We start from the raw sequence: 25,939 nt of genomic DNA on the forward strand, positions 1-25,939 counted from the left end.
TATAATTCTTAACGAAACAATCCGATTTCAAAAGGGCTACTCAAGAAATATTCAAATTATCGCTCTTATAATTCATCAAATACTAGGAAAAGACAAACTAGTGATTAATAAACATAACAAAAAGGATAAACAAAGACGAAAAAGAAAATGTGGATTACAATAAACAGCAACAACATGCAAATTATTTAACTTGCATAATCTGATTTTTTTTTTCTTTGTTAAGAGCACTAATAGCTAAGTTTGGGAAAAAAAATATATTCAAGTTAAATAATTTGCATGAGACAAAATTTGCTCCTTGAAGGCTTACCATTTCTAATCTTGAAGAGTTCTAACCCAACAGAAAAGCATCTTAACCTTGAAGGATTGCACCACAATCATTGTGATAGTTAGATTAGAACACAAACTTAGCTGGGTGAGTCGAAAATGGTTGCCTTTTCCTGCTGTCTTGGTGTACCGAGTATTTCTTGGGTTGGATCACGTATAAAACATTCTCACTGAGATTAACACTTAGCATGATAAAGCTAACTGTCCCATTATTTGCAGAAGCTCTCTGGCTAACCTGTCATCACAAGGTGACCAGCTACAGCAGAAATATACTACTGATTCACCTACACCATTCTCCTTTTTCCTGTAGGAACAATGTTCATTTGAACAAACACAGACATGAAAGGTATGCAACTGCAGAGAATCAGAGGCAATTTGGATATCTTCACATTCAGTTCTGGTTTCCAATTCTGACAGCAAAATATGAAGGAGAGTATTGTTGGCTGTGGCAAGCCTGTCTTCTGTTGCCAGACATCTCGGCACATCAACCCTCGTAATAGAACTCGCATGACAGTGCGTAGTATTTGCTTCATTTGATAAATGCTCCATCCTAGTAACTTCCACAGGACAGCAAAAAGCAAACCTGACTTGATGCTCTTTCACTCCGAGGGTACGAAGAAGCTCATTCTCATGGATGAGCTTTGCAGTTTTGGTTTTCTCCATAAGAAGGATGCCTTCTGCTGTTGTATCCTCTCTTGCCAACTTTATTATTTCATTATCCTTGGAACTAGAGTCTGAAATGGACACAGAGCTGTTTTTTACATTACTGAGCATAGCACTGGAACAGCTCCTGATGAACTTTTTTGTGACATCAATTTTCACATTTTGGGTTGTAGAAATCAGCAGTTTCTCATTGTTTGCTGGATAATAGCACTGGATTCCCAGCTCAGATTGGATCCTTTCTTTTAGCAAGGCCATTTTAGGCCTTTCTCCATGCACAAGTATCACATGTTTTGGAGACAGATACTCGATGAGATCCATGATCCCTTTGGCATCAGTGTGAGGACTAAAAGACAGCTGATGGATCTGCATAAAAGGAACATTAATATGAGATCATCAAAGGATTTAAAGGAAAAGAAAATCAATAAGAATCCAAAGGCATCAGGCATCAGGAACAACAACCGGAATATTATGCTGAAAAAAAGAAAAGGTTCTCACAAAGGTGCCTAAGGTGAACTAAACTTTTTTTTCTCACAAATATCCAAGCTAAGTATCAAAGTATCGATAGGGCAAACAAATCAACAAATAGGAAGAACATCAACAAGAATAAGCAACATATAATGCATAAAATAAACGAGGAAAGGAAGATAAAATAGTTCAACAAGATAAGTCTTTAAGTATTCGGCATGCATAAGCAATAAAGAACATATATTATGTGTGATGCTATATTATTCATATGCAAACTAATTCCAATAGTTTTATTAAAAGGCCATTTCTACTATGAATGTCTTAAACTATATCTTCTAGTTATAGAAAATAACTGCAGCTCAACTGGGACTAAAATTTAATTTTAAATTAAGACTTGGTACCAAACAAGTGCACAACCTGACTTGCCTTATGCTTAACACACGGTAGCCTATGAATAAGAAGACTTTGCTCAAGATGGTAACACAGGGTAAAAGCTTACAGTACAGTGAAAAGATTTTGGAGTTCAACCAATAACATGAATAATTCAAAGTTTAAAGATAATACTCCGACTTGTGGGAGATGCACTCCAAGTTTAAAGTTGAGTACAACAATGTACAAAGAGCCTGACCAAGTCCCACTAAATCCCAAGAAAAAAATAGTTGTTCTGCCAAACTGGTACCTTACACATTTGGCAAGGTGCAAACCTAGATGATCTATACTAGACAATTATGACAGTTCTGAGTACAAAGAAGAGGGTGACGGTGAACAAAAGGCATAAGATGTCAGGAGCAAACTAGGAAACTAAGGGTGGTATAGTTGGTCGAGTAAAACTGCAGTGGCACCCATGTAAAGCCCATGTAAGGTGTAAATGAAGATGTTATTCAAACACTATATCCTGTCGATGTGCTAAAGAGCAGTCTGGTCACTAAGAGAACCAACAGGAGACCAAAGCCCAATTCAGGATTATGAGGGCCCAAAACCAAATCATGATCATGTAGGGTAAAGAAACATGTTATAAGAAAAACAGATCCAGAAGGAAAAAATGGTGCAAAGTTTGTTTACAATTGTGGCTTTTAGGATGTGCAAAGGCTTGCTTCCTGCAGCACCTTAAAAAAGGCATAGCACAGCTTCTTTGACCATGAAAACACATGCTTTACTAAATACTTTGAAAAACTACAAATTTCACTATATGATTTTGAGGCTTATCTACTTGAAAATATGTACCATGGATAGTACTCCAAAGAACAAAACTTCTAAAACCTTTTTTTGTATAGCCTGCTAAATTTATGACAAACAAAGTTGCTAAAGAAATCTTTTCATTATTATTGAACAATAATCATAGTGAGAAACATGGTGGGCAGATATAGCAAGAATAGGAGAAGAACCAAAAATTGAAAAGTATCAACACTGCATCAAAACCTGACATCTGACGTCAACGTAGGTATCTTTGTCCAAATCAATCTTGGTTGGTTTGCCAGACATCAGCTTATGCCCTATGGTGCCAGCAACACAGTATCTGCAAGGAGATGAAATTTTCATTTGACAAGCATAATAAAGATGTAATTATTGTTACTTCAAAATTAGAGGATGACTGGCAATTGAGATGCAATACACAACCAGCACCTGCAACTAGTCAAACTCCACTAACTTTGTTTTATTAGAGCTTTAGTATGCCCACATTTAATTGACGAAAATCACAAGCACATATTCAATTTTAATCACCCAGTGGATTGTAAAGAAATAAAAGTTAAAGCATACCAAAATGAAACTAAACCCTTTCAGATGGTTACCAAGGACAATATTCTGCCACATGAACCAAGGAATGACACTGAGGACATAAATTTTGAACTGCCTTTGCTGGGATTCCATTGAGATCTCAACAACTAACCCAACACATTATCAATGATTTCGCCCAGCCAGCCTTTACAAGAGACTTACTTGACTCCACTGAATCATGAGTTCATTACTACTGTACAACTACAAATGAGGAAGAATAGATTTACTATAGTAATAACAGGCAGAAAAAACATTAGGACTTAGAATACCCTAAAATATCTTTCTTGACATGTATTAGTGGAGATAAGATGGAAGCAAAAAGTGTGAATGAGCACTGTTTTTCTTTGACAGATAGAAAAAGGAAAAAAGAACAATCATGACTTCAATGTTCTTGGATACTCTTAATATTTACTGCTTCCATTACCGTAGTAGCTGATTTAGGCAATAGTTCATTGGAAGATTCTGGTAAATACAAATTTATACCGTAGGGAGATTTAGAAAAAGCAATTTGTCTACCAAGATAAAAAATTAGAATGAAAGGTACGGTTGAACTATTGTGATATAATAGTACCCAGGAAGTGTAACCAGGTTTAGCTCAGATGGAGCCCATTGCTTGAAAACCTCAAGGGAAAATCCACCACTAATCATCCCCGGCGTTGCAAAAAGAACACATGGTCCAGGTGCATTTATAAGAGACCGATCAAAAGGGCACACTGTATGATCACAAACGACAAGAACAATGTTAAAACCTGAAAGAAAATAAGAAGAAAAGTAATCACTCAAAAGGACGTCAGTTCACATGCAAATTAATGATTCTTATTTACATGATACCAGATCAATAAGAGAGCTGACAAGCAACACATTTGTCAATTACTTGAATATTGTTTAGTCTTTATTATGTGTCCTATGCAAATAACTTGTAAGATACCATGTCTCCTATCTAAATGTTAACTCATAACCTGAATTTCCATATATGATATGCACACAGGAACTCAAAGTACAAAAACAATCTAAAAGCAAAATGCTCAAAAGCAAAAGATATTAGATTATGATAATTCAATATCACCAGAGGTCTCTAGGAGATGGCATGCTAATCAGTAAATTGCAAATCCTTTTCATTAGCAAGCAGTCAGCTTTAAGCAGCTTATGTAATAGTTGTATACTCATGCGATGAGGTGCACTCCTCTGTTTGGTCTTACACAACTGCCTAGGAGCACCTTCGGCGAAATGATATTTGTCATGGTTAAACAACAATTCTCTTTGGCGAGAATGAGTTGCCTCCAAAAATAAGCTGCGAGCATAAGTCAGTTAACTTCAGCTGCAGCTGGCAAAGCCTAAGTATTCTGATTTCAACTAATTGGATTATGGTTTCCAAAATCAACGAACTTCATGTTTTGAATTATTATACTCATGTTTACAAAATGTACAGAACAATGTTTGTCTATACACAAAGTTTTGACACAATAGGCACCAAGCTAAACAAATTTTAATTTACTTCCATTGTCAAAAGGAGTCCAAACACTTCATGCCTATCTATGTGGTATTCATGTTTCATGAGTGCCAGTTGGCATGTGACTCAACACATAAAAGGGATAAATCAACTCATTATGCATGATGTGTTGTTATGGACAAATCTATAAACAGAATGTTCGATATAATGTTTATGTATGTCTGTGTCTTTCGATTTTGTCCATGCTTTGCACAACATGTAGAGGGCTTGTATTAGGCTTGACAGCCCCATTTTGATTAGCTTTTGTGGTCGTTTTAGACTTGTAAACGCAGGTTATGTGCAATCATCGTGCAAAGGTAAAATTGACTAGAAATAGGCATCCAGGCAATCATTTTGGAGATTTTCTAGCTCCGCAGGGTGGTGCAAAGTGTCAGCTAGCACAGCATCCAGAAACTACCCGGGTGATGCATGGCTGGATGAGCATTTGGGATAGTGTCTAGGGCTAGTTCACTGCCTTGTTCCACAATAGTATCATGTGGGCACTTGTGGGGACTTTTGACCACGACGGGCAATCTTGAACCCTTTGTCACGCGACAGTTCAAAGCTTGCAAAGTCTATGTTTATAATTTATATTGTCTATCAAGTGTTTGCTGAAATGGCTACTTGTTGGATCTCGAGTTAAATGCTTCTTTAAACTCGTCTTCTCTTTGGCAGGTGCTTAAGGGACCATAAGAGGTTTCGGGGAGGCTAATCATTTGCAAACGAACACACAAAGGTGTCGTACAACTTAGGCAAAACCAACTAAGTCCATGATAGTGTGGCACACAACATGAAGCACAGAGGAGAACCAACTCTTCAAGCAGTCTAGCAATTGTGGTTGCACATCATGTCATTTGGTTTCAAGATGTGATTAATAAATTTCATCTTTGATCTCAAATTGTAATTGATACATTTCATTCTTACCTTAAATTGTCAACAATTCTTTAGTATTATATTCAAGTTGTTAAATCAACTATCTTTGATCCTGAAGTATGAGATCCTACGCTGTCAGTTTATATTGCCAAGGTCATGTTAAAGACATGCACAGAGACTAATGGATCTAAAAGGATCATAGTAAAGAGTAAGGCTGTTTTACATCGAAACTTCAAGGGCCGGTCGGTCTTCAGCAGTGCTTTAAAAGGGTGACGCAGCTAAGAACAGCAGGTACCCAACTCGTGGACACTTGAAATTGCTTATTTAATTTTCAGCACAAAAGAAGTGGAGTTAGAAGCTGGTATAATGATCAGAATAGCAAGATTGACAGCTTTTTGGTCATTTCCAGCAGGACTGCTATATAATCAGCCAATATAGGAAGACAAAGGAAATAGAGAAGATTGGAACTGAGAAAAGAAAGGGATAACGATTGATTGAGATGGTTGGTGGGCAAGAGAAAACAAGGAACCTCCATTATTGAATTCAAAGTACACTAACCTCCATTATTGAAAACAAGAAATTGGTGTTCTCTCTTAATAGATGCAAAAGATCGGGATATGAACAACGATTAGGACACTAACTACTCTAAAAGGAAACCAATTAGAGACCTAGCATAGTCATCAAATCAAGTTTTATCTTATTTCCAAACTATGACAAGGAGGCAAGTTTACTCAAATCTGCCTAATTCTATTTTCTAATATATAAGACTCCAATCTAAACTTTCATATATTGAAATACAAAAATATATAACAAAAATTAATGAAAATGAGGTAGAGGCTGAGAAGGAAAGGAGGCAAAGGAGAAGGAAAGGAGGAGAACTACCCATCTGATGGCCGAGGGTGGCAAGTGACAAACGATGAGCCTGCTACACCGAGTGGTTTCCAAGTTGCATATGCAACTTGCATGAAAAACCCAAAGTACCTTTTTATATTTTCAAGAATTAAACCAGACCGGACCACCCCTATCAGATGCTTCCCATGGAGAAATCTAGAAATACACTTCTATTATATGTGCTTGAGATTAGATCGAGCTTCCTATAATATCTATCGTTCTAATTAGATTCTAAAAATTCTAATCACAATTTTAAAAATCAGCTACCTAAATTAGGATCACCAATAGATGTGATTGGCAATAGACAACACCAAATTGCGTAAAACTCTGTACTTCAGAATTTTGCTGTTAGAACACCTCAAAGAGGTGTATTGAAGTATCTAGTTCAAGTCTGTAGCAGCACCTGCTGTTTGTTTAAAATTGTTCAACATCGTTAATGTCGATCCCATGTCTGATAAAAAAGGTGGATGATTATATTTGGCCCCTGCCAGTCAACACCAAATTTTATCATACTAGCAATTCACAAACTTACTATTCATACACAAGATAGACCCCCTGGTTAATGTTATTTAGTGATAATATTGTTTTGATTGATGATAAATTAGATGGGATCAATGGGATTGATTGTGAACTTGAGCTATCGACAATCTTAGAAACTAAAATCTTAGGTTAAGTAGATCTCAGATCAAATATATGAAATGCAATTTTAGTGATACCTAAAAAAAAACAAATGTGTATTGAAATGGATGGACAAAAAATTTTCATATGTGAAAGATTTAGGTTTTATTCCATAGGAAGGAGAGAGTGACAGAGATTATTGATAGAGTAAAAGTTGGGTGATTAAAGCAAAGAAAATCTTGGAAGCTTTATACCGCCAGTGGGTGCCTCTTAGACTAAAAGTAAACTATCTGTTAGGCCTGTAATATTTTGTAGACGAGAGTGTTGGGCAGGAAAATGTCAAGGTGGATATACAGGATTACTGAAAAGATAGAATAAGAAATGTTTTCATTTCTAAACAATTAGGTGTCGCCTTGATCAACTATAAGATAAGGAAAATTTCTCTAACATGGAATGAGCATGTCCAAAGGAAACGTTTAAATGTTATTAGTTGAAGTGAGTCAATTATGATTAGTCATACGAGCAGAGATAGAGGGAGATTTAAGAAAACTTTATCAAAAACAATGAAAAACTAATTCAATGTTCATGAATCTTCATGTAACCTGAGATATTGCCTTATAAGAGCTGCATAACAGAAAAAGATTCACGTGGTAGACCTTAAATAGTTCAGACATTATACCTTGTTGTTGCACCACTTAAATTGGTAAGGATTGACTAATCTAGGTAACGGTTGTCCAATCCAAGATAATGTATATGCGAGAAGAAGCAGAAAAGAGAAGAGTAAGAAGAGAAGTAGAAGAGAGAAGGGGAAGATAGAGAAAAGGAGACTTAAGATGCATTTAAGGGGAAAAAACAATTTTACTTTGGGAAATTGCATTTAGGAAAGAACGTATTATTTGATAACCATCAAGTTTTATGTGCTGGTGAAGCCTCTAGAAAGCTTGTTGCGTGTACAATATAATAAATTACAAGTAATGGATAACTGCCCTTGTAGATTAGCATATATGAGTGTAAAACTTATCTGCTAATGATAAGCAACCTAACTGAGTAAATTTAAAAAGTCATTTAAAACAATTAATATTGTCAATGACTGTTATCATGTCCAGTTATTTCAGACATTCTCATGGAGCACTTTGTAAGGATCAATAATAAATTACAATTTAGCTACTTGAGCAGGTACCATGTTTGAAGTCAAATGTATTGCGTACTGATGAAGTATCTTTGATCTTTTGGCTGGTCCATCCAATGAGCATCTTATAATACATATTTGCTTGTATTGTCAAGCCTAGCAAGTATTGAGAGAAACAGTAGTCAGAAGCATTGGATGGTTGAATAAAAGCTCAAATGTATGTTGCTTTCAACATGAAAAATAAAAATAAAAATTGTATTTGACAACAATTGAACTAATCCAGTATTGAGAATCTAGCATCTTGTGACAGCCTTTCTTTCATGCTTAAGTTATGGCATGCATGGATATTGGACACCTAAACAATAGTTCATTGAATGACGTGAACAGCTGTCATTGACAGTTCTTATGATGTTTAACTTAAAAATAACAGCTGCATCAAAGCCAAAAAAAATGATATATACATGCAATCCTTTTAGTTGAATCACTCTAGCTTCAAACATTTGCTATATACATTTGCTCAAATTAAGACTAACTCCATAAGATCATCAAATAGAGAGTACAGGAACTGCTTTCAAACATATCAAGCATGAAAGAAGACATAGATAATCTTCACTATAAAATTGCAACTGAAAGAATAAAATAACTAAATAAAACAACTAACATGAACATACCAGCAGAGAAGTAGATAGGAACCTTTAAGTTCATACGTTCCCAGTAATCATCCAACAAAATGCAGAGTTCCTAGCACACAGAACTTGTCAACAACAATTTTTCGCATGGACTAGGATTTACATGTTATGCATGTGTTGACTAGAGTGTGCATCATTGTGCTATATCCAAGCAATGTCGGGTGTGCAATACTGCACTAGATCTAAGCCATCGGATATGCATAATTGCACTACATCCACTCCATGTCAGTCATTCACCATCAGGTGTTGTTGGGCAAAGCATGGTCGTCAGAACTACTTCATGACATCCAGCATGTTAGCTATTATCAGCATGCCTCTGGTAAATGAACTTGCATAAAATTATCCTGCCAGTTCCTTGCTCATGGTACATGCTGGAGACCAGACCAGCAAAGAGGTGGCAGCCTCAGGACTTTTAAGCCTAAGTCATATATTAGGAGGTGATTAAGCAAGTATTGAATAAACACAAGCAAGAGTACAGGGAAATGCACATCAAATGTTTAGAGAAATCATTTTTCTCAAACAAATGATATGGTAAAAAAAGTAGGCACTATGCAGCATATTTTTCTATCTCATCCATGATTGTCAGGTTTTTAATGTTCTGTCAAGAAGCTTCCATAATCATGGTGAATGTACTCTGCATATGTCATATGTGCATCTTCTCCTGCGGTCTCCATAGTCCCGCATAATGTCCACATATTAAAATGATCTTTTATGAAAATTAGGAAGACATTTCACTAATGACAATGAGAACCCATTTTCTAAAAACTCTTTTAACTTCATAAAACATAGGTGTGGTTTTGGGTCCGTAAAAAATAATTAATAACAAAAAAAAACTTTGACTTACAGATTTATTTAACTCAGGATTCCGCTAATTATCGTCTGTAGGACCAGAAAATGCCTGTTACCATATCATCATATCCAATTTGTGAATTTTTGAGTATCTGTCTAAGGAGTTTTTTGTTACCAACAAAGGATCTAGGCAGCTTCCTTTCAAGTCAAAATCACCTGATCTTGGGATGCTCATCAAATAATGAGAATAAAGACTAAATGCTTCCTACGATAATATTACTACTAATTTTAAATCTAAAGTATGAGAGGTCCAAAGCTGTCTCAAGAAATTTAAGCTTCAAAAAGTCAAGATAATACAAAATTATAAATAATAGTTGGCAGTTCAAGATTTATATGCTTAAAAAAGCCAAGATTATATGAAATTTTAAAGTAGAATTGGTCTTTTGGAGAAAAACCGGACAAGCATTAGGACAAGTTTTGAAAAGGAAACAAAAGTAACAGTGAGACTTTAAGGACATATGATTTATTCCATATTCTAGCGGAACAATAAGTTTCAAAAACATTAAAAAAGAAAAAACATGGCAAAAGTCTTGTTTAAAAGTAGGAAGAAAGATTAAACAAACAAACATTTGTATTCACCAATACCTGTGCTCTCCCCAAGGCAAATGTTGGGATCAGAACTTTACCACCTCCAGCAACACATTTGTGGACCTAATAAGCAGGATAGAAGTATTAGCAGCCAAGATTATGTGCTAAAAATGGAAAAAGAAGCAACAACATCAATCACATTAAAGAAAACCAGAACTCTAGATGATCAAACTAGTGTCATCATAACTTCTGGTTCTTGATGCACTAAGATGCTACATGGGATGGTCATATCTAGTAATATGTTACATTTTAATCTATTATTTTATTGACTGCTCCTCCTTGATATCCAACTCATACGACAGAAGATATTTTTTACTTCAACAAATGATGTTAACACCCATGGCACATGTGGCCACACTCGTTTGAAATAAAACATGGGGCAGGTTTAACAACAAAATTTAGAAATACAAAATGTTTAGTCATTACATTAAGTACCCCACAAGTGCTTCAATTTGTCACTGATTATTTGTTAAGGAACAATACTCGGTAATCAATCAATTATGAAGAATTAACTACACTAATTTGTTGAGCTTTTATGGTGATTTGGGTATATCTTTCTGTTCCTTTTTTAAGTCTTTGCACCTAATATTTAAGCCTTTGCATCTAATATTTGTCAACAACTTCAAAAAAATTAATCAAATGCAATAATCCATCTCTAGAATTAGTGCAACGTAAATGAACTTTAGAATAGTGATTTTTTCTAAAAAGATAGTGCTTTTATTCATGATATCAAGTAAGAAATTTCAAAGAGTTCACAGGGAAAACAGCTGAAGGTCAGCCATGCAACAGAAAAAGATCTTGGCATATATTCTCAAGCAGTAAGCCAGAATTACAAATAGACCAATTTCAAAAGTGATTTAAAACAATATAAAAGTGGACAGTTATCTCTGAGGGACTCTTCCTGCCTAATTAGTGAATAAGTAGCAGAATGAAAGGAAAAGAGCAAAAGAAGAAGAATGGAATGAATAAACAACAGTTATTCTCTCAGATCCTCATCATTGTCATTCTGACTTAGCAGCAATTTGGGTTAACAATGTATATATACTGTTCCTATCTCTTGCTTCGATGGTTGTATCAATTAACAGTATATAATAGATTAATCGGCTATTAGATCAGTTGACCATAATGATTTATGGTAAGAACCAAGGAACTAAAACAATTTTGACATTATTCTACAAAATATGAATACCAATAAAATCTCCCTTATGTGCATGCAGAAAGCCAAGACATACCGCCCTTAAGAACTCCCTTTCCCGTGCATACTTTGAGTCACGTATGGTTGTTGCATATGTGGATCTGTAAATGAGATAAACCAATGAAAAAATATAATTAGAAAACAAAAATAAAAGAAAAAACTTCTGAAAAATTACAAAAAAAGACATTATGCCATGACTTATACAGTGCAGGTGAGGACCATAAAATACATCATATAAATAATATTAAAAGGATTATAATGAATGAAACCAACAACAGTATAACTAAACAAATTTTCTGTCTTGCCTTGTTTTTACTAGGTAAGCAACTTCAAAGTTCAAACAACCATGAACTTCAGATTGGTTTTCTGACTCATGCAACACAAGTGAAGTCACCCAAAGACTTGATTCTCTATTCATCTTGTTCCTGCTTGGAGAAGCTTGATAATTATTTTCTATCAGTAAGTTCATATTATGTGGCCAATAAGACAAGTTGACCACCAACCAATTGATTTCCACTCTACATTATTTGGTATATTACTTGACTTTTCCAATAATCACCGTGTATAATTTCTACAAAGATTAAATCCTTAAGCTAACCCAATGTATTCAGGTTTGGCTAGCCAAAATTGAGTTGGTATGTTGACTAAAGCCTAGATCATAATACCATATTCCAAAACATTCTACGCATCTTCTCCATGAGTTCTTTAAGCAATATACCATACGATAGGGTGAAAGCATTAGTCAGTAAACTTAAGGCACTTGGGATAAGCTTGCATAAGATACTGCAAAATGAATATAACTGCTGCTCCAAGGAGTAGACTATTCCTAGATTTAAGCACTCATGGATTCAGTTGCTAAGAGAATAAAAACAATATTAGTTTCATTGTGCTATTGGTGATTTTAGTCATTGTGAACATTCTCACCACTCACCAGACTCACCATAAGTTTTTATTTTCTTTCCCAGAGAATCCATTTGCAATTTAATTATTCCCTTCTCTCCTTGCCAACTAATGTAATTTTCTCTTGTATGTAAACATTAATCCTCGATTACTTGCACAGTGTTTGTATGCAACTCAGATCATTAATTAACTCTAGTCTTCTTGTTTTCATCCTCTAATTCCTACTTGCCACACAACACTTGCAATCCAGATGGAACCCGAGCCATATCCATCTTGCACTAGGTAAGTTTTCAACAACAAAAATGGATTGAGACAGATATATGATGGATACACATTCACATAATCATATATGATAGAAAATGGATTGGGATGGATAGCATGGACAACATTGTGCCCTGGCCTTGCATCCAAAAGTTACTTGTTAACAGATGATGTTGCACTTATACAAAGGAAAATAATGAAAGAAGAAATACACGTATATGCTCCATACTCAGTTACAAGAAGGTCCAATTGTAAGCGATCAATATGAGCTGCCCCAAGATGTCGATCAGGTGTCATATTATAATCCCCAGTATAGACAATAGTGTTCTCTCCAACCTTTGCATAAATCATTGCAGCTCCAAGGACCTTACATGTATACATAGAATACAAAAGGATTATAGGCAATATACAATACAGTGACAGAAGAAATTTATAGAAGAACAAAAAGGCAAGTATGCAAGCATTCAAGCAACTAAAGAATAAGAGATAATTTTGATTTTTATCACATGGACAAGGAATGAAGAAACAAAGAAGCATATCTAAGGCAAACAGTATAGTTCAAGGACATGTAGCATTAGCAATATACTGAAGAAGAAAAAGAAACAAATAAGGGAGCAGCTCATAGAAGACACTAAAATCCCATGTAAAAGTAGCTAAAATGTTAGATAATTTCACTTTCATTTTTTTGTACAAAGGAAATGTCACAATAGTATGTAAAGCTGAAATTCAAATGAATCCAAAGTATTCCAAACAGTGTCCATATATTGGTTTGAACCAGACCCATACCAGTTCAGGCAAGGACTGTTACATTGGGACGAACTGAACTCGTACTGATCTAGCCAAAGGCCAGTACAGGTCCAGTAACCGAGACTTTGAACCTTTCTTGAGATATTGATCAACCATCAATTATGTTTCAATTTTCAAGTCCTAAAAATTGTTCTTTGTCAAGTTGGAAAATCATTCTCTTATATGCTCCACGTGCATTGAACAAGATCTTAAAAATTCAACAGAAATAGATAATCAGTATATAAATCATTAAAAAAAATCAACAAGATACTTGCTATTTGAAGCTGATAAAAACCCTGCAAGCATCCAGGTTTTTGCCATTTGAAAATGTTTTGGTCAGAAGCAAAATTATAGAAATGAGAACAATCAAAGCCTGGGAATTGGTGAAAAGTTCTCATATCTTTTCTAAGTTAGTATATAGAAGACATATTCAAATAAAATAAGTTCTAAAAGATATTTACAACAAGAAATTCATGTTATATGTGTGCCCATGTTTACTAAAATAGAAACAGATTCCTGCCAGGTTGGGTTACATTTCTATTCCAAAATTGCTAGCTCAACAAATTCTTTTCCTGTTTGTGTGTATGCTTGTGTCTGGGGAGAAGGAATAGAGTTTTGATTGATGTTACAATTCAAAAAGTAAAATGAAAAAGTACTTTCCTGTATCCCTTTATATTTTTAACTTAAGAAACCAATGCAATTAACAGATAAATGTTTCAGGAATCTTATTTTGATGTTTATTATAATTTAGAATACAACATTTAAAAATATATATATGTTCCTGAAGCAGTCCTAGATAGAATATTTTCCAACTAAAATGGGAACACCCAGTATACATGGCTCTTGTCAATGCATGGTTTAGGGAAAATGAAATATTAAAAAAGACTTGAATAAGCACACTTTAATGGCTGCCATCTGTAATGTGAAACACATTATATGAACTATGAAGAGCTAAAGAACAAATTACATGTCCTGCATAGTAGGCACGAATCTCAAGATCCTTGTCAACTTGAACTGTTTGTTTCAAGTCCAATGGCGTAACTGCATGGAAAAATTCATGCAATCTCTTAATAAGCATAGAAGTAGCACTATGCATGTATTTTTTAGAAGATCAACAGGAAAAATTTAGTCAATAGCAATAAAATATTCTGATTTAGTGCTACCTTAAAACCACAAGAGGTGGGAGAAGTAAAAAAAAACAGCAGAAACTCATCAACCAGAAAACAACATAGGAGAGTGCTACTACTACAACAAAAATAAGTTTTAGGTCCCATCTATTAGGATTAGCTATAAAGATCTTTCCAATTACTGAGCTCTTATAAGGGTAATACTAATCAAACTAAGATGGTCATCAACATAGGTTGGAAAGGTACATAACCACCAATATTTACTGGTCCCACTAGGTACTGATATCGAAACGTAAGCTAAATAAAGTTATATATCTATCCATTTTCATTTTATTTTATTTTATTCAATATATCAGGCGAAGGTAGGAGACCACCAGTACATTAGGCCAACATTTAAATCCTTGCTAGGATCTATTTATCTCCTTTAATTGCTTCTAATAAACTTTGTTATGTATTCCTCTCAACATCATCATCTAAGCAAACTTAACTTTTTCAAAATTGTTTCCTAATTGTGCAACATTCAAATAGACAAAGCATAAAAAGATTTTAAAAGCACCTTATGTGATCATTTATACAGCCGCATATATGGTTCGCATAGTGGACTGCACTGCACATCAATTAAGCTTTTGTGTAAGGTGGTATCTTGCAAAGAGTGGTGGTGCCAAAGCACTAGTTAGCGATGGGAGCAGCAAAAGGTAATGAACCAGAAGAGGAAACGTTTTCCTTTGTTCAATGCAACCTTTTTCCTCTTTCCAAGTCTGGAACTAGAAGGGGAAAAGTTTTAACAATAAATGTGCAAAGGCAATGAAAAAGGAGAAATAGTAACAATTTAGTTATCACAAAATTATCTAGCGAAAAAAAGAACCCTTTACTAACTACAGCCATATTGAGCAATTTCGTACAAAATAGTTTGATATAAAAAGGAATGAATAACAACTAGGCAAAATTTAAATGTCATCATAAAGTCAACAGCAATTGGAAACAACAGCTGAAGCAAGTCACCGTTTTGAAAAATCCATTACTACTTCAAAAATAAAACATAAATTTTTTAATTATGTGGAATAAGGATAGTCCCTATAACAAAATCGGTCATGTCAAGACCACTAAGCATGAAATACACGTATGAAACCTATGTGTCTTTAAAGTTTTCACAGCATAAAAAAAAACTAAGCATACCTTTCTTCATACAATCCATAATGTGATCATATGTAAATTGTTCCTCCTCTCCTCGTCGATCTACCATAACCTTCCTATAATCTTCTAACATCAATGGGGCCAAAGCTTTTGTTGGATACTGTACAAACAAATGACAGAATCACTGTGATTTCAGCAGGCTAACCAAAATTAGTATATATAGTGATAAACAGAATTTCAAAGCTTATCTTATCCACAAGTAACTGCAAAAAAAATATGTACAAGCTTTTCATAACCCAACATATTTGAGATGATGTAATCATATGCTCTAACCCAAATTGTAGTACAACTTACAAGTGCAAATTCTGACAATGGTTCAGATATCACAAATTAAATTGAATTGACTATCACTCCTAAACACAAAATACTTTCATATATAACACACATAATGATGGGGTACCTTTCTTGATATAATTTAAAAAGGTCCATGTCTATCTCCATGAAATTTTCTGCACCACAGGTCATATATGTCTTATCATACAGATTAGTCACCAGAAGGGAGCAAAGGTACATGCTGTGTGCTAAGCCAAACATAATGCCACAACACATACATAGACACATGACAATAATAGCATGGAGTGACAGGGCACAAGTGTTGTGGCAGATGGCACATAATATGTAACATAATGGCTGGAGAAACATACACCTATCATATTTTATTTCTACATAAATCATACCATTCCTTTCAATGTGATTAGATTGGGAGATTGCAACTTGCAGAATTCTCCTCTTACAGCTGAATACCAAAACATTTCCTTGTCTACAAATACTTCCCATAAATAGACCACTATCTACCTCCCAAATATTAATGCCTATATTCCTAATCACAATTTATTTGAATTCTAAATATTAGTTGAAAAATTACCCAATTGCCATTTTTCACATATGATATGTCAGCACCAAGTAGTTCTAATCAAGGTTCGCCATACCACAACGTACCGCTCGGTACGTGCGGTATGTACCGATCCAACAGGTGACTGGTATAGATGGTACGTCAGTATGGTCTCATGTATCATGCGTCGGTATGCTTGGTACAATTCGATACATACAGTATCGATAGCTAGTCGGTACACTGGTATAGACCGGTAAAATGAACCATGGTTCTAATGTCACTAAATAAACTTATATATAGTCACTTTCAAAATTGAAATTTTCAATTTTGCACCCACAACCCTTATTCCATAAAGAGGAACCCACTATACTATGATCTCACTACAACAACATCCGAGGATGATCAAGCACACACAACCTTAGCCTCACCTGTAAAGAGACTATTATCATAAAATAAAACCATGATCCTTCGATCACATTGGAGCTACTTTACCACTATGCCAAAACTTTCCCTTAATTCATAACATGAAAAATAGCTAGCGTTCCTTTTCTTTTAAAATATTATACTATGAATGGCCATTTTAATATATTTGGATAAACACCTTATTTGCTCGTGGTGACCTAGACTATAGTTTGATTGTGTTCTCTATAGGTGAGCATGCAGGACATCAAGAAATAACATAGTTAGGGACATCATCTTGTGTTTGAGACATCTGATGACAAGCATTTTTCAGTAATTCATTTCATAACTTTTACCATCTGTTACAGTTTTTACCAGTTGTTTTCAAGAAATGTGAATGGAACTCAATTGCACCATTCAGGATTATCAAAGATGCCATGACTCTTTTTAGTCAACCATGAGAAATTATAAGTATCCAAATTGTAGAATTTTGGATGCTTATATCAAAATTTTTTAATCTCAAGATAAAAACTACATACCAACACTTCGTTCTTTTCCCCTATGTGTTGTATTGTTTCTCTGTTCTTTCAGAAATACAAACTCAATGGCAATAACAGTTTAACATAAAGTACAACAACATTCATAATTATAATTGTGATTGTTGTTCTACATGTACATTCTAGATGATTTCCATCAAGGATTAAGGTTCAGCTTGCCACCAACTTCAGTAACCTAATAGATGGGTATGGTATGAATACACCAAGCAGTATACCAAGTACCAACCTGTATTACCTAGTATCATGGCAAAAATAATAAAAAATAAAATTAATGGTATTTGTTCTGGTATCAATTTATATTTCAATCTTGGTACTGATCAGACCTAGTAAATACCAATTCGTACCGATTGTGAAATACAGGATAGGGTACCATGCTAAAAATGAAAGTATCCATTGTCAGAGCATTTAACATCACTAGCATAACCAACTGACAAGCAATTTTGTAGAAGTTAAAGTTCTTGCATACTTACTGTCATGTAAATGGGCCCATGGTAGCCACAAACTTCTGTGAAATATGGAAGAGCACCAACATGATCCAGATGACTGCCATGGTAAAAAATATATTAATCTCATAATTACATATTGTAAGAAAGTGGAGATCAAAGCACAACTAATTATAAACCCAAGTCAGCCTAATAAGAAGCAAAATACCATATATGTTTAAGCACTTGCAGACAAGATTAAAATGACAGATCATAAGAGTTGGAATCTACAACCTTTTTGATCTTCTCTTCTAACACAGGTTGTCAGAAAGTACCTTTAGTCAAAGTACCTACTTACATGCCTTGGCTGTAGCTTCTTTACATGAAATATGTCCAGTGCCTTGATAATGCTTCTACTAAATAGTGTCACACAAAGCTTATATGTTGTTTACATCCAGCAATTAGGCTTCATGAGGATGAACAATATTTCATTTTCCACAGTTCAATGGTACAACTAAAAAGTAAAGTCATTAAAGGCTATGCTTCTGTTACCAACGCCATAAAATTTTGAGCCAATAATGACCTAAATGATCATGATGCCAGGACAAACAAGATAATAAAGCTAGGTTTCCTTAATGGCACATGAATGTTTCTGCTAAAAAAGTAGATAATTTACACAACTTGGAAAGTTATGCTTCTTCAAAATGGTTGCGCCATAAGTTCATTTTATGAATAAAATTTATAGTACACTAACATATATACGATGAAACTGAGATGTTGAATAAGTCTCCAGCAACAACTTTTCGGTTTAGGATTTCAAGTCTCTTGATGGGTAATACACAAAAATCCAAGAATAAAAATTTAAAAAGTGATCAAATGCTATAAAGTATAATTTCAAGCAATATTCATTAAAGAACAAAGACAACCAAAAGATAGGAACGAAATGGAGAAATTGAAGGAATCATATTTCAAACACATTGTTCAAACAGGTGATTTGTAATAAAAATGAAAACAATGATCCATACGTGCCATTCCAAAACGATTTGAAATAAGGAACTGCATTTTCATAGGTGAAACATGATATATAGTAGCGACGACTTAAAAAGAATAAATGGCGTTACAGGTACTAATCTTATTTCTGTGCCAATTACTACCATTCAACGTAAAGAACTTATTTTTGCTGATAATAACGGAAAACAAAAACCGAAATTGAATTTATCGACAGAGATGCTGTAGATATCCTACCATCAGTTTGTTCTTGTACTAACATCACAACTCTTGACCTTTTTACTCAAAGATGAAAAAATGCACAAACGCGAAGCTAAAGAACACTTACAAGTGGGTGATGACCACGCAGGTGAGAGCGGAGTCGAAATCGCCGGTCTTGGAGATGAGAGAGAAATCAGGGAACCTGCGGCTATCCAGGTATCCCATGTGCATACCGCAGTCGAACATGATCCTCTTTCCACCCATAGAGACCACGACGCAGCTCTTCCCCACTTCCTGCCCCGCCCCTTTGAAGCAACCCGATCCACATTGAACCAAAGAAAACAAGAGGAAAAAGAGAAATACCGATCGAAGGAGCCCAGGGTTACAATTATTACCTAAGACGAGGCATTCGATCCCCATGGATGATGTGACTCGTCCTCCCGCGGTAAACCCTAGACGATTGGGGGTTTGGTCATCGAGGGTTTTAAATTGGTCCGGCTATTGTAGGCCGCGTGGAAATCGAATGAGAGAAAGCAACCCTCGTACTCTCTACTCTCTCCTGCACCCATAAGATCATTGAAAAAGAAACGTGGGACCCTAACGAGGTTTCTTCCGCTACAGGTCGTTGGTAGACGTCTTGGCAGGTTTGTTATTTTATGCCATGTTTTACGCACACCCCACAAAAGAAGCCCCATATATATATATATATATATATACGGTATAAACAGTATACCGGTTGTAACTTATAAGCAAAGTTTGTGAACCATTGTAGTGGTAAAAACAATGTTACAATTGCTTCTTTAATTACATTATGATCTCAAATATTCACAGTTCAATGAGAAAAGAAACCATAAATATGCTAATCCCAGACATTACGAGATCGAGGCGAGGAGAGAGAACTTGACATTCAGCCTAATCTTCCCCTTCGCCACGTCCAGCTTCGCACCCGTCACCAGCCAATGGCCAGGGCTGTGCTGAGGGCCCTGGCACAGGTGAGAGGTGTCCACAAACCTGAGCAGCTTTTGCTTCCCCACTGGCACCGGTGGGCCCGACGGAAACACAGCTGAGTCCACCACGGCTTCCGGGCCAGGCTGCTTTTCCCTGTCCAAGCCGCCGGACAGCGAGCCGCTCACCGCCGAGAAGAAGCCCAGTTTCTGAGAAAGGCAGGACGGGCCCCGCTGCCACTGCGACCGGCCGACGACGCAACCGCGCACCTCGGAGTACAGCAGCCTGAGGTGCAGCACGCTAGTGGACTCGTGGGCCTCCACGGCAAGCTGAGCTCCGGTGACGACGAACGCGGTCGCTCCTCGGCCATCGGTCGCCCACCGGGGGTCGTACTTCACCGGCGCAGTGCACACCCGCGCGAACTTCTTCCGCTGGACCGGCTCGTAGTACCGCTCGTCGGCGATCACGTCCGTTCCCCGCCACAGCGGCGCCTGATCGGGCTGTGCTCCGAGGAATGCAGGCGTGTGTGACAGGTGTTCGAGGTGAACTGCTAGCCTGATCATGTTCAAGATGCTTCATAACGTGATGCCTAATTGCAGCACTACGGTATCAAAGAGTTCTACTAACCGGTCGTTCTTCTTGCCCTCCAGGTGCAGTCGCATTCCGGTCACCGGCCGCCTTCCGACAGTGACCTGAGTTCCCACATGATTCAGGTGTTATACGGTGGTAGTGCATGAGAAGGATCACCAAATGTGCATCCAAGGAGACTTGTGGAATGGCGAGAGGATGAGTACCTGACAAGTGTTGACATAGAGCTTGGGGCTCATGTGGCTAAAAGTAAGTGCTGGTGTTGGCATGGACCTGTTTGAGATGGGACCAAGGGGTAGATCGTTGTGCATGGGAGCCCAGAACTTGTGAGATTGGAAGTCCAGGAAGTAGTGCAAGTCTGATAGTGGGGGTTTATCTGCGGAGGAGATTTATGCCATTAAGCAACATTAGGATTTTAGTTTCCCTGATCATTAAGCTTGCATGAGAGGATGATGACACTTACATCGAATGTACAGGTTAATGGCATGAGACAGGAATCCATATCCGGGGACCCCCTTGAGCAGTGAGGTGATGGGAAGGAAGGTGAAGTTGATAATGTCCGGCACTGAAGACACAGTGAGAAGCCACTCGCCGTGGCTGCTTGCTGAAGTATCTCCTCCTCTCTTACAGCACATGACTGTCACACCCTGAGAGGATGAGATTGTGTCAAGCTTCCCAGAGAGCAGAAAGAGAGTTTGTGTTGGAAATAGGCACTGCATGAGATATCTTGTACTTACATCTTTGCAAACAACCGGAGCAACCCCCTTGACACCATTCTTATGTAGGTCAAACACATTGAAAGCCTCTGGAACCTGTTAAACAGCATGAGTCATGACAGTATCTACAAAAGACTGGATGCAGTCGAAGTTTCTGAGTGATTTATTGAAGCAGACCTTAAGCTTATGTTCTTTAGATTTCCAGTAGAAAGGAGGAAGTGCACATGTCCCTGTGAACAGCTGATCCCCAAGCTTATCAAGCTGTTGTTTGAGTTCAGATGGGGGGAGGCTGGAGGACTGGTCTTGCTTCACATAAACCACATCCTGACCTCCCACACTTAGCCCCACTATTATATGTGTGCCATAGTTTTCAATAAACCTGCACATATATCCAACACCATTTCAATCAGTAAACTTTGAGCCTGGGAAGGATTCTTCTTCTATCAGCTATTGTGGGTCAAAACTTGTTAGTTAGAGAGTTAGCAGATAGAAGTTGCTTACAACTTGAACATTGAAGGATACTTATGACTGTTAGAAACAGGGATATCAGAGCTGTAGGTTGACTTGTGATTCCAGTTGGTGACATATTAACTTACAGCATTCAATGTCAAGGATTCAGATAATTGACCAGAGAGAGAGCTTAAAGTCTTCCTTGAAAGAGACTGGTGTAAGGGTTATCACATTCTAGCTGAAGATGGACCAAATCACTTACAGGAGGTTGATAGCAAGGTGGCTACAAAACAGTTCTCCAACCTAACATGGACAGATAACCATGACATTTTTCTCTCAAGACCCACGTATTCAACATTGCTTTGCTCAGTCATAGAGCTTGTTCAATAAAAAAAGTCGTCTTTCATGAATTATCCATCATGTTAGATGAGCTCTCTTTGTGCATGTTCAAAAAATACTGTTTCTATCTCCAAAGATGTGTTCTCTTTGGCCCAATCAGCTTACTGTCTAATATAAAACTTGTCGTCCTGCAGTCTAAATTCTACCTCTGTTACAGGTTAATTCATTGTTGATTGCAATAAAAACCTTAAACAAATGCGAATTACGTTTACTTTGAAAGAAAAGCTTTGTCTTTGTAGAACTATACGTCTCTGACTTTCATCATGTTAGTGATAGTTTTTAGCGTACCTTGCGATTGCGCAGGGGTCCCAAGTTGAAGGAACAGCTTTGACAACATGATCAACAAGTGCAAGTGGCTGGTGCTCGATTCGCAGCTCAAAGAGAGTGATGAAGTAGCCATCCATGGCAAGGAACTTCGTGTTCGACGCATCCTGAGCCCATGTGCTGCCGTCGAAGGCGAACGCATAGTTGAACAGGCCAGAGGGGATCTTCCCTGCCAGTGAGCTCCTGTGGTTGAACAGCTCCGACATCTGCATGGTTGTTTCAGTTGTCTTTGAGAAAGTGCCATTTGATTTAGTTTGTACTCTGAACATGACCTGTGTGCTACAGCAGCTAAATTGTTCAACCACTGATTATTTGGTTGTGCAAGTAGATTGAATATATATATATCAAATAAGAAGAATAGAAAGGGAAAATGATATCCAAAATCTAACAGGTTGATTCTATATATATCAAAGAAGAAGAATAGAAAGGGAAAATGCTATCTAAAATCCAACAGGTTGAATCCATAAGAAGTAACAATCTTGTATGTGACAGCAGAGTTAAACCTGCATACAAAATAAAAAATTGCCACAACCTACAGGATATGATCTATTGCAAGAAACTTCTTTTTCCTTCTATGTTGAATGCAACTGAAAACAAACATATTGGGATCATCCTTCTTTGAGTTCCATCTCTTTTTCTTCTCTTATTCTGAGTGGCTAAATGTGAATGCAGTACAGAACAAGCTGCATCAGCAAGTTAATTGAGAACAAGAAAGTGACAGCATGACTTGAAAGCTAGACTTTTCCCTGGGAGTTAATGAAACGCAAACTACCGGATGGCCTGACATATTTGTTGATTGGTGCTGGTTACAACCAATTTCTTGACCTCTACTCGCATAAAAAAGCAAAACTTGGGAGTTAATGTTTGATTAGCACTCCATCACCTTCCTGATTCAAAGACCATAACCTGTGCTTTGCCAAGTGTCTAAATTGTCAGGGATTGACCAGTGTTTTGGAACATTTGCAGGGAAACATCTAATAAACAACAAGTCAAAGAACATTAATGGCAAATCCCAGAAAACAACAAAGGAAATTTCTTTTCAAGCCCCCAAATTTCTTTTCATCCTAATATATCTTTTAACAAGACAGATTTAGATGATTTCCTTGGAACCTTGATCATATTGAGTTAAAATTACCTAGAAGATTGATTGTACCAAACAGCCCTTCTCCTTTACTACCTTCAAATTCTACCAAATATTTAGAGATCTTATGGCTGTCGATAAAACCAGCAACATCGTTGTGAATTTGGCAGTGTGATGCTACAGAGCTAGGAGATCATTCTTTTGTTTCTTAACAAGGAAGAAAGGAATAGGAAAACATATATAGTCGCTTTGAACAAGATGGTTCGGAAAAATGAGAAGGAAGAACTGATGATGGGATCAGATGAGAAGAGAATTATGAGACTAATGATTACAAAAGACAGAAACAAGCACCACAATTGCATGCATAAAGCCATAAACTCACAAAAAACCTCGTAAAAAGCAAAATCTATTGCTAGAAAATGCAACAAACAGATGACGTGCATCTTTTTCGATGTACTTGACCTTCACATATATACAGCATTACTTGAAGTTTAGGAAGAGGAAGAAGAAGAAGAATTTGATCCAGATAAGGAAAGCACAAAGAAAGCAAACCTGATTGAACTCGAGCACATCGGACTGGTACCGGACCCGATCCCCCTTATCGCACTTCACATCAACAGAGACATCCTTACACAGGCCAAACCCAGGCACAGCGAGCTCCCTCTTCTCATCCTCATTTATCACCACCAGCCTCTCCTTCCCCCTGCAGTACTCCGGCCGGAAGTCGCATGCGACGTCGAATCCCCTCCCAAGGCACGTCAGAGCCCTTTCCACGACTCCACTCATCTCCTCCTCTCGTCTCCCTCCAACTAATCTCGCAGCCGAAGATGGAACAGTTCTCGAGAATATACCATATGCATGTCAACGATGGACTTCGTTTCCCCTTCAGCAACGATATGGCTACGCTGAAATCGATGCTTATAAAGGTAAACATCAGAAGAAGAAGAAGAAGAAGAAGAAGTCGTAGGTGGAACCTCCATTTGATTAGAATTTGCTTGCTTGACCTGAAGGCGTTGATCTACGTAGTCCATGTGATCCTCTTGGCTGGCGTATCAGAAATGGCAGCAGGATTTGACAGAGTATACATACATATATAGATACATATATATGTATACTACTGAATCATGATCATTGTGCTAGTTAACCAAATACTTGCAAACAGGTGTGGGAACAGAAGAATGGGACTCGAGCCATTTCTCTGGATCTAGAAAGAGAAATGCTTGTGACGTCAACTCTGAACCGTACTGGAACTGGGACGGGCAGTGAAGGTCAAAGCGGTGACGAAGAGTGGTAAGAAGTCTTGAAGGGAGGCTGTGGCCGCAAGCTGTTAGTTCACACCGCAAGATTTCATTCATGGAACGAATTAGACCTCTCCAATCCAAACCAGTCGAAGTCTGAAAAGGTCAGAAAGAAATGTGTGGAGACAGATCTGAAGAATTCCTGCTTTGAGTGATCCAAACACTGTCATGCAACTCTTAAAGTCCACTTATATGTCAGGGAACAAAAAACAGAAGTGGTCAAAGTCATATTTATTCATTTCTTAAAAGTATTTACATATTATTTTTTAGGGTATACATTGCATTTCTCAAGTTCCATCTCAACACTATTATTTCTTTTTAATACTATTCTTTGTCATATACCCTCCATTAGTCACCATAATCAAACAGGTCAAACACAAGAAAGAATGAATTCAGGACAATTAAACTTGAGGAGAAAAGAAAAGAACTATCTTTGGACAAGATCAGAGATGTAAAACCACTTAATGAAGCCTATTAAGATCTAATTTTATAACCTTAACAAGGATGTTCAACCCTTAAATACTACAATTAACATGGATGCAAAGATTTTACAAATTTGAATTTAAAGATTTTAGACTAATGATCATGACATTTCATACATCAAAGCGAAAGCAATTGAAGCAGGTGGAATACCAGCAAAACATTATTGGTAGATACATAATCACTGGGCAAGTCAAACAATTTTGAAGGCTTCTGATACCCACCAAATCTGATTGACATTGCAAGACCAAGTACAGGAAAGCAAGCTATGGGAGATATTAGAGCAAATCACTGACTGGTATTCGGATATTCAAAGAAAAAAAATATACCATGAAAAGTGAAACATTATTTTGAGTGCCGGCAAATCCAATTCACTTCTCATGTGCAGAAGAAATGGTCAGCCAGAGAGCGATGACAGACTT

General features: G+C 36.8%; 2 protein-coding genes across 5 annotated transcripts; both read right to left on the bottom strand.

Moving 5' to 3' along the window:
• Window positions 1–104: 104 nt before the first annotated feature.
• Window positions 105–19,779, bottom strand: LOC135618435 (cleavage and polyadenylation specificity factor subunit 3-II-like). Its single transcript, XM_065119308.1, has 13 exons — window positions 19,632–19,779; window positions 19,364–19,541; window positions 18,076–18,148; window positions 15,800–15,917; window positions 14,464–14,537; window positions 12,940–13,076; window positions 11,587–11,650; window positions 10,352–10,417; window positions 8,900–8,969; window positions 8,280–8,384; window positions 3,800–3,941; window positions 2,872–2,968; window positions 105–1,350 (listed from the first exon to the last, which is right to left on the bottom strand). The coding sequence occupies exons 1-13, from the start codon at window positions 19,654–19,656 to the stop codon at window positions 508–510; spliced, it is 1,992 nt and encodes a 663-aa protein (XP_064975380.1). The 5' UTR covers window positions 19,657–19,779; the 3' UTR covers window positions 105–507.
• Window positions 19,780–20,008: 229 nt separating this feature from the next.
• LOC135618444 (MACPF domain-containing protein At1g14780-like) lies at window positions 20,009–25,821 on the bottom strand. Of its 4 annotated transcripts, none has more exons than XM_065119320.1 (8): window positions 24,292–25,821; window positions 22,623–22,864; window positions 21,663–21,864; window positions 21,507–21,581; window positions 21,233–21,416; window positions 20,976–21,145; window positions 20,809–20,873; window positions 20,009–20,736 (listed from the first exon to the last, which is right to left on the bottom strand). In XM_065119320.1, exons 1-8 carry the CDS (start codon window positions 24,523–24,525, stop codon window positions 20,109–20,111), a joined length of 1,800 nt encoding a protein of 599 aa, XP_064975392.1. In that variant the 5' UTR covers window positions 24,526–25,821; the 3' UTR covers window positions 20,009–20,108. The 4 variants fall into 4 exon arrangements, with proteins under 4 accessions (XP_064975392.1, XP_064975388.1, XP_064975400.1 ...); XM_065119316.1 differs by having other exon boundaries at window positions 22,623–22,930; XM_065119328.1 differs by having other exon boundaries at window positions 22,623–22,937; window positions 24,292–24,462.
• Window positions 25,822–25,939: the final 118 nt, after the last annotated feature.

This window comes from Musa acuminata, chromosome BXJ1-3, assembly GCF_036884655.1.
Source record: "Musa acuminata AAA Group cultivar baxijiao chromosome BXJ1-3, Cavendish_Baxijiao_AAA, whole genome shotgun sequence".
Lineage (NCBI taxonomy): Eukaryota > Viridiplantae > Streptophyta > Magnoliopsida > Zingiberales > Musaceae > Musa > Musa acuminata.